General features: G+C 49.7%; 1 protein-coding gene across 1 annotated transcript; it reads left to right on the top strand.

The window, feature by feature from the left end:
• Positions 1–6,570: 6,570 nt before the first annotated feature.
• slitrk3a (SLIT and NTRK-like family, member 3a) lies at positions 6,571–9,553 on the top strand. The gene has a single exon (XM_056283888.1). The coding sequence runs from the start codon at positions 6,571–6,573 to the stop codon at positions 9,286–9,288; it is 2,718 nt and encodes a 905-aa protein (XP_056139863.1). The 3' UTR covers positions 9,289–9,553.
• Positions 9,554–9,784: the final 231 nt, after the last annotated feature.

The following is a 9,784-nucleotide window of genomic DNA, read 5'->3' as shown; positions in this document are numbered from 1 at the left end:
GGGCCGACACGCACACGCACACACACACACACACACACACACACAAATTCATTTCTAGGGACAATTTAGTACCGCCAGTTCACCTGACCTACATGTCTTCAGACTGTGGGAGGAAACCGGAGCCCCCGGGGGAAACCCACGAAGACACGGGGAGAACATGCAAACTCCACACAGAGGATGATCCGGGATGACCCACCAAGTTTGGACTACTCCGGGGCTCGAACCCAAGACCATATTGCCGTGAGGCGACCGCGCTAGCCACTGCACCACCGTGCCGCCATCTAGACTTCACTGTCTCTTAATATCTAGAAAAAAGTGTGCAGCAGAGACAGACAGATGGTTATCTGGACAGACATGAAGGCATGTAGACAGTCTGTAGACGGTAGTAGGTTGAGCAGGCAGATGGCCAGGGTGAAGACAGCCAGCAAGACCAAAATGGATAATCCCTAATGGATAAGATGAACTGGCTAAGCCTTCAGCTAGCCAGGTAGGCTGACAAGGAGTGAGACAGGCCGCTGCTTGTCAGCTCAGACTGGTTTCTGTCTGCCGGCTCCTTCACTCCTCGCAGGACGGAGACAGCTGCAATGGGACCTGTCCCTCAAAACCCTCATGATTGGCAGAGAAGGGGATACAGGGAGAGTTTGAAAGGTGCCCACCGAAGAAGAAACAGGTTTGGATTGAAAAGCAGCCGCCCATCCCCACCCCAGATGCACAGTCTAAAACATCCACAGATTCTCATCAAATACTTTTTCCGTGTATTGCTCTTATGGGGGGGGGGGGAAAGCTGCAGATTTTGTGTAAGATAATTAAAGTGAATGTGCACAACCACTATACTTTTGAAAGGTGGCTACCTTCATTCTCCACCATGCCTGTATCATACCCAGAGCTCTCCCACACAGCTAGCCAGTAGATAGGTTATGAGCCTTGGTCAAAAGCACAGGGGTTAATAAAGACAAAAAAAGGGGGGGGGGTCCTCGTGTACTTTCCCATCCCCAGATGTCCTAAATTTGTCACTGCTCCAGCGTATAAAGTCCTTTCCTCCAGACTGAATGAGGGCTCAGTAGTGGCTGCATGTCAGTGTCTAACACTGGTTTACTGACTGGAGGAATGAATAATGGCTTTTCATAAAGAGAAACGACAGCTGCTCCCAAATACCTCCCATCCAATTCACTCTGTGTGTGTGTGTGTGTGTGTGTGTGTGTGTGTGTGTGTGTGTGTGTGTGTGTGTGTGTGTGTGTGTGTGTGTGTGTGTGTGTGTGTGTGTGTGTGTGGATACAGATATAGTGACAAAAATACCGGTTGCACCGAAACAGAGGCACGCCAATTTCCATTGGCAGTTCCTAAATGGGGTTTGGTCAATGACATTTGCAGTTTACCGCCAAATATAATCAACTGCTGACCCTGATTTATGACTAATGTCAATACCATCGTGTGTGAACCGTTATTCTGGCACACAATTTGGGACCCTTTGTCACTATGTGGGCACAGTACCATCCTGTGGTTGTATCAGATTTTATAACATAGATAGATAGATAGATAGATAGATAGATAGATAGATAGATAGATAGATAGATAGATAGATAGATAGATAGATAGATAGATAGATAGATAGATAGATAGATAGATAGATAGATAGATAGATAGATAGATAGATAGATAGATAGATAGATAGATAGATAGATAGATAGATAGATAGATAGATAGATAGATAGATAGATAGATAGATAGATAGATAGATAGATTGACGGATGGATGGATGGATGGATGGATGGTATGAGCAGTAGTCCACTGACCTGAAGGCAAACCTTTCAGGCCAGTTCAGCAGAGATGTGGAGAATGTCCACAGAGACCACTCAGCCTATTTCAATCCACTACATGGCCTGTAACTTCCGTTTAAGTCACGAACCAGATGGTTTACTGATCCGACAACAGGACATTAAAAAATCCTGTTGCCTTTTTTTAACATTTATTTACAGCGTGTCTTGTAAGAACGCAAGTGGTTGCAATACTAACTAACAACGGGCGGCACGAAACGTTCCTACCGTTAAGTGTCGCGAGTAACCAGCGGATGTTTAAATCTGAATAATGAGGGAACTCTTTTTTTTCTTCTTTTTGACACATTTTTCTATTTGGCGGTACCTTCTGTTCAAATCCGCCTTATTTTCTATTTCAGTTGAATAACTGGAGTAAATTCCAGTGTGATCATATTCTTCAAAGCATAAAAGAGGATGTGCTGGTTAAGATAATCCAGAACGTGTGTTGATCTGTGGTGTTTGTGTGGCGCCTTGGCGGCATCGTGTTGCCCGCTGCAGGCGAAGCGCGGGAAGGCACGCGGCGCGGAGAGGAGCTCTCCTCCGCCGGCGCGCCGCGCGCTGCGGAGTCAGCGGCCACCCTCCTCACACAGCCTGGCGACGAGGACGGCAGGGCAGGGGGCGGGGTTGGTGTCAACTCCTCATTTCCTCTCCTGGCACTGGCAAATTACTAAAAGCAAAAGGATTCAATATTATTATGAGATAAAAATCTCACCAATAAAGGAAGGGGGGGAGGGAGGGAGAGACCAAGTGCAGCGTCGCGCGCGTGCCTCCTGCTTTACCATCCACAGGTCTGCCGTCTGACGGAGAGGAGCAGCCACCACCTCTCTCTCCCTCTCTCTTTTTCGCTCTCCCTCTCTCTCTCCCTCTCCCCCTCTCTCTCTCGCTCGCTCGCTCTCTCTCGCTCTCTCTGATGCGCGCTCACGCCGCCACGATACAACCGGAGCGCTCTTCAACCCCCTTCCTCCTCCACTCCTCTTCTTCTCTTCCTCTCGACAGCAATCAGAACTATAGCGCAAGCTTCTCCATCACTCTTTCCTCCCCCCCTTCTCTCTCTCTCTCTCTCTCTCTCTCTCTCTCTCTCTCTCTCTCTCTCTCTCTCTCTCTCTCTCTCTCTCTCTCTCTCTCTCTCTCTCGCTCATCCTCACACCACCAGATCTCCTCTGCATTCACCTCCTCACTTCTCCCTGATAGCCCCTTCCATCGTCTTTCTGACGTATAACGAAGAGACGGACCGCAAAGAAAGAAAGAAAGCAAGAGTCCAGACCGTCGCTATGTTGCCCAGATCCCCACTGCTGCTGCTTCGGACAGAGATGTGGTCCTGAAGCCGGGAGGCGCAGTCTGTCTCACCCAGCCACACTGTTGAGTCTTCACCCGGGAGGAGGAGGAGGAGGAGGAGGAGGAGGAGGAGGAGGAGGAGGAGGAAAGGAGGAGGAGGAGGAGGGTGGGGGGAGCGGACGGGCCAAAGCGACGGACTTGCATTTTAAGCAAACTGCCGAGGAAAAAAAGGGGTTGGGAGAGTCGAAGAGGGAGAAGGAGAGAAGGGGAGATTGCATTCCTATCACGTCTTCATTTCTCCTCTCTCCCCTCTTTTGCCTCAGCTACTGAGAGAGAAGGAGAAAGAGTGAGAGAGAGAGAGAGAGGGAGAGAGAGAGAGAGAGAGAGAGAGAGAGAGAGAGAGAGAGAGAGAGAGAGAGAGAGAGAGAGAGAGAGAGAGAGAGAGAGAGAGAGAGAGAGAGAGAGAGAGAGAGAGAGAGAGAGAGAGAGAGAGAGAGAGGCAGAGTGGGAGAGAGGAAAGAGAGAGAGAGAGAGCAAATGAGAGCTCCAACTAGCTTCAAACTAGTGGTGTTTTTTATACCCGAGGATTTCAAATTCCAGTACGGAACTCAGGTGAGTGTTATATTGGCGTGTGTGTGCGTGCGAGTGTGTGTGTGTGTGTGTGTGTGTGCGTGCGTGCGTGCGTGCGTGCGTGCGTGTGTGTGTGTGTATGTGTGTGCCATTTGGCAACGTCTATGCTTATTGCTTATGTGCTTATAGCCTCTGCATAGCCACGGACTTGGGGAAAAGAACAACAAGCGCTTTTGATAGCCTATAGCATGAAAAGCTGATAGCGGGAATCTTCGTCGATTAATCAATAGCCATTTGTTCCTCATTCCTCGCTTCCCTGCCAATGTCACGACGAAAGGCAACTGCATTATGCTTGGCATGTATTTCAGCCAGCGCTTTGCTCCGTCCCCGTTTTGGCAGCGAGGTTATTTTTGACATTTCTTTTTAATTTGTGTAGCGCTAGAGCGGTTTGTTGTTTTTTATGCAACATTGCGAAACTGAATGTGTGTGAGTTCATATCTGTTAATACACCCGAACAACATCCGACATCGATTTCAGCAAGCTTATTCGTCATGTAGCCTACTTTTAACACGTTAATTTAATGACATAGTAGGATGAATCTCTGGCGTCTCTCTCTCTCTCTCTCTCTCTCTCTCTCTCTCTCTCTCTCTCTCTCTCTCTCTCTCTCTCTCTCTCTCTCTCTCTCTCTATCTCTCTCTCACTCTCTCACTCTCTCTCTCTCTCTCTATCTCTCGCTCTCTCTTATTCCTCCCTTACACAGTCTGCCTTTGCCCCGTCTCTCTCTCGCATAGCCTGACAGAGGACGGTGAACGGGACTGCCAGCCTCGCACACCACACCAGGCACCGGGAGGACATGTGAAGTTGGATCCCGGTAAACTAAGTAGGTAAACCACCCTGAAAATACCCCAGCCCGGGGTTCAGCACGGCGACCGTCTCTCCCATACACAGCTCCTATCCCGCCTACGCTCTTAATTCCTGCCGTGGAGGCGAGACGGGAAAGGAGAGGATTATCGAGCGTGGAAATGAAAATAAGCGAGAGATTTTTCCAATGAAGAAGGATGTGTTTTTTCTTTTTTCCCCCTCCTTTTCTTTTTCTTTTTTAGTTCGTTTTAACGCGTTTCTTCCGGGATTCGCACGCAGCTCATTTGGCTGAGCCGTGAGGGAGTTGTGTCCTTTCAGCACCGTGGACAGAGACCCCAGACCAGGTCCCTGCGCTTTGCCTCTGGGAAGTCAGCACCCTGTTAAGACGGACAGCGCTTTAAATGTGCCACACGTGCATGTGCGCGTGTGATTTTTCGCTTTTTTGTGCGCGCATGAAAAGGGGCGCGCGAAGGTTTTACAAAGGGCGCGATTTGTGTGCGTCGCTCGTTCCTGTGTGCGTAGGTGGCGATGTTAGCGCGCGTGCTCGTGCGCGAGCGCGTGTGTTTAGGCCACTTTTTACCACTTTAGGAATCGCAGCCTTCTATCACGTCGCACTTTCCCATAACGAGCTGCTGACTGTCCAGCAGACTGCTCTGTAAGCTGATCGTGCGTCCGAGGCGCTTCCCCTCTCTTCTTAGTGTCCCTATTTCTCTCTGTCCGCCACTTTTCGCCCATCACCATCACCTCTTCCCCCTTTCTTTCTTTCTTTATGAGAGACTTGTGAGGGAGACAGCTCTTTGGCCACGGGTTTTGATAATCGGCAAATGTTCCATAAGCGCTCTCGTTTGGATGTCAGGCGTGTTTCCCCAGAGAACGCCCGGGGAAACAGCATTATCATTTTCGTGCGCGCGAGAGTGTGTCTTTCTTTTAACAAATTGCTGATTTATTTTTCCTTTACAAGTATTGATGGAAACAATGGCACTTTATCAGTAATATTGGGAAAGGGTTTTTTTGTGTGAAACGTGTGATCTAAAATATAATGTCATGCATGTGGAACTCACCCGGGCTCCACGTGCACACATATCCCATATTAAGCCAGTGCACTACATGCACACTTGTCTTTATGATACAATCTAATGTATGCATGCATCTCTGCATTATGCACTACATGCACACCCATCTTTATCATATATTGTCAACATGTGTGCATGTTTACGTTATGCACTACATGCACACTCATCTTTATCACGGGCTCCTTCGTCCTCATCTCGTCACGGTGAGAGCTCTTCTCTTTCCGTCCTCTGTCCCTGTTAATGTCCATCTGCTGCTGTGGGGCTTGTGCATGATTAATCTGCCGATTTCGCACCGTCATTCATCTTCAAAACACGGACAGCTCAACCGACGGTTTCTTTTTCCCTGGACCCTGATTTAGCGTAAGGGGGTCGCCACTATGTTATGTAATAAATGTAGACGGGGACGGCATCTCCTCTGCGCTAACCCTGTCCACCTGCTGTTGCCTCTCCTCCACAGCAATAAGCGTATCTGGGTTTGATTTACTGTGACCTTACTTGCGTATCTGCAGTATATAACGAATGACAATTCCGATTTTATGGTGACGTTAAGGGTACGAAGTGACATATTTCCGTCGCTCCAGCACGCCAGGCCTATTTGGGATGAAATACCCAGCAATATTGCCTTCTTGGAAGACTCCTGTGCCATTCTGCTGTTGTTTTTATTATTAATTTCAAAAATGTTTAGACAGAAACTAATCCCCCCTCCACTTTCTTCTCTCTCTTCTTTCTCTGCTGTGGTTTATGTGTGCATGTGTTTGTGTTCACCAATGTTTTTGTAATCCATCTCCGCCCCCACCTCTCCCTCTCTCCCTCTCTCCCTCTCTCTCTCTCTCGCTCTCTCTATCTCCTATTTCCTCTCTGACTCTTCATATCCCGCTACCTCTCCCTTCCTTCTCTCCTTATCTTTGCTCCGTTGCAGTGCTGTGAAGTGGATCTCTACCTGGAGCTGTGACTTCATCCCCAGGGTGTCAGCGAGGATGCTGTGGGTTACCTTGCTGAGCACCATAGCCTTAGGATGGACCACCCCGATCCCACTACTAGAGGACTCCGAGGAGATCGATGAGCCCTGCTTCGAGCCCTGCTACTGCGAGGTCAAGGAGGGCATCTTCCACGTCCACTGCGACAGCAAAGGATTTACAAATGTCAGCCAGATCTCCCAGATATGGAGCCGACCATTCAAGCTCAACCTACAGAGGAACTCTATGCGGAAGCTTTACTTTAACAGCTTCCTCCATCTTAATAATGCCATATCCATTAACCTGGGTAATAATGCCTTGCAAGATATCCATGCTGGAGCATTCAATGGGCTGGGGATCCTCAAACGTCTGTTCTTACATGAGAACAAACTGGAGGTTTTCCGGAATGACACTTTTCTGGGGTTGGAGAACTTGGAGTATCTCCAAGCGGACTACAATGTTATTAAAAGGATAGAGAGCGGTGCGTTCAGGCACCTTCACAAGTTGAGAGTGCTTATACTGAATGACAATCTGATCCCCGTGCTCCCCAGCTACCTGTTCAGGTCTGTGTCACTCACACATCTGGACTTGAGAGGAAACCGGCTCAAGGCGTTGCCATACAAAGGTACGTTGGAGTATGTTGGGCGGAGCTTGATGGAGATCCAGCTGGAGGAGAACCCGTGGAACTGCGCGTGTGAGATCGTTCAGCTCAAAACGTGGCTCGAGAGGATCCCTTACACGGCATTAGTGGGCGAGATCACTTGCGAGTACCCCTTCCACTTCCACGGGAAAGACTTGCGGGAAATCAAGCGCAGTGAACTCTGTCCTCTGCTCTCCGATGCGGAAATTGAAGCCAAGCTGGGAATACCCCGAGTCCCATTCAATAACGAAAACACGTGGCCCACCAAGCCTTCCTCCATGCTCTCCTCCTTCCACAACACAGCCTCGTCTGTGGAGTACAAGGAGAGGCACGTCAAGCCCACCAAGCGGCCGCGGCCCACAAAGAATACCCCGACACCTCGTAGCATCTACCCCGGCATCAACCAGCCTCCCATAGCGGGCTACCAGACCAGGCCTCCCATCCCGATCATTTGCCCTGCCGGATGTCTCTGCAACCTTCACATTAATGACCTAGGGCTGACAGTCAACTGTAAAGAGAAGGGCTTTCACAACATCTCCGAGCTCCTGCCGCGGCCGCTCAATGCCAAGAAACTGTATCTCAGCGGGAACCTGATACAGAAAATCTACCGTTCCGATTTCTGGAACTTTTCAAGTTTGGATTTACTCCACTTGGGAAATAATCGGATTTCCTATGTTCAAGAGGGCGCCTTTATCAATTTGCCCAACTTGAAAAGCTTATACCTGAACGGGAACGACATCGAGAGGCTCACCCCCGGCATGTTCCGGGGGCTTCAGATGTTGAGTTACCTTTACTTTGAGTATAATGTCATACGTGAGATACAGCCCGCCTCCTTCTCCCTCATGCCAAGCCTCCAACTGGTTTTCCTCAATGACAACCTCCTGCGCTCCCTCCCCGCTGATGCATTTGCCGGCACCAACCTGGCTCGCCTCAACCTTCGCAACAACTACTTCCTTTCTTTGCCCGTCCGTGGCGTTTTGGAGCACTTGGACTCGATTGTCCAGATAGACCTCCATCAAAACCCCTGGGATTGCTCCTGTGACATCATCCCCCTGAAGCAGTGGCTGGAGAAGCTCTCATCCGTCATTGTGGTCGGCGACGTCATCTGCAAGACGCCTGACTTTGCTTTCGGGAAGGACCTGCGCTCGTTGGAAGTCGAGGTCATTTGCCCTGAACTCAAGATATCCTCGGGCCCCTCCCCGGCCCTGCCTGATGGCGAAGACGTCACGACGGGAAGCAACTCCGACTTGAGGGAGGCTGGAGGGAGGGGGCCTGTGCCTCTCTCTGTCCTCATCCTTAGCCTCCTCATTCTCTTCATCTCTGCTGTGTTCGTGGCAGCGGGGCTCTTCGCCTTCGTTCTGCGGCGGAGGAAGAAGCTGCCCTTCCGGAAGCGCTCCGAGGTGGATCTGACGGGCCTCCAGATGCAGTGCCGGATATTTGAGGACCCACCGAGGCAGAGCAGTGCTGGTAACAGTGGCACACCGGAGAAACCAGCGCCCAGTGTGCACACACACACTCATCCCAGTCACACGCATGCCCATGGTCACGTGTACGATTACATCCCTCACCCCGTAACGCAGATGTGCAACAACCCCATCTATAAGCCCAGAGAGGGGGAGATAACAGAGGACGAGGGGGGGCAGTTTTCAGAGAAGAAGGACAATTGCAGCGGCAACAGCAGCAGCTACAGAACCCTGTTAGAGAAAGAAAGGGAGTGGACCCTGGCGGTGTCCAACTCCCAACTCAACACCATTGTCACGGTCAACCACACCACGGCTGATCTCGCGGGATTTCACGAGAACGGGGGGCTCTGCCCCACGGTAATTGACAGCCAGAGGCCCACACCCACCGTGGGCTTCGTAGACTGTCTATATGGGACCGTGCCAAAACTAAAGGACATGCACGTGGCGCACGCACATCCGCCGGGCATGCAATACCCAGACCTGCAGCAGGATGCGCGGCTGAAGGAGACGCTGCTTTTCACAGCAGGGAAAGGCTGTTACACTGACCCGTCCCAGAGTGATTACCTCGAGTTAAGGGCCAAACTCCAAACCAAGCCGGATTACCTCGAAGTCCTGGAAAAATCATATAGATTTTAACATCTTTATCTCACAGAGAATAACACACAAAACAACCACACACTCACCTTTTTACCAAACTCAGAAAACAGAAGTCACAAGAACCAAACCATATGAGAAACAAAAAACTCGAAAAAGCAGCATGATTAAAAAAAAAAGAAAAAAAGAAAAAAAAGAAAGAAATATTATATTACAATTTACAAAAACGTTTCCCCCAAAAATTGCTTTGGAGGAGAGGCCATTCTCAGATATTTCAATGAAGTGCCTTTTTTCAGAGTAGCCAGCAATGTCAACATGTTATTTTTATACTTAAGAATATATGTTTATGTGTCCATGAGAGAGCAGGAGAAGGAAAAGAGGGGCCCATGGGGGAAGAAAAGAAAAACAAACAACAAAAACAAAGACAAAAACAATCATCCTAAAACGCATTCTGTAATTGCAACGAGCCGCCCCCCCACCCCCCTCCTTTCTTTCATGCGCGCTCCGATGGTGGGACGGAGCCGCAAGACGCACGGGA

Source organism: Lampris incognitus, chromosome 7 (genome assembly GCF_029633865.1).
Source record: "Lampris incognitus isolate fLamInc1 chromosome 7, fLamInc1.hap2, whole genome shotgun sequence".
NCBI lineage: Eukaryota > Metazoa > Chordata > Actinopteri > Lampriformes > Lampridae > Lampris > Lampris incognitus.
The sequence above is the reverse complement of the archived record's forward strand: the minus strand, read 5'-3'. Positions and strand labels throughout refer to the sequence as shown.

Bases quoted from the DNA above. Each gene is read 5' to 3' on its own strand.
- slitrk3a (XM_056283888.1), top strand. From the start codon at position 6,571: ATGCTGTGGGTTACCTTGCTGAGCACCATAGCCTTAGGATGGACCACC.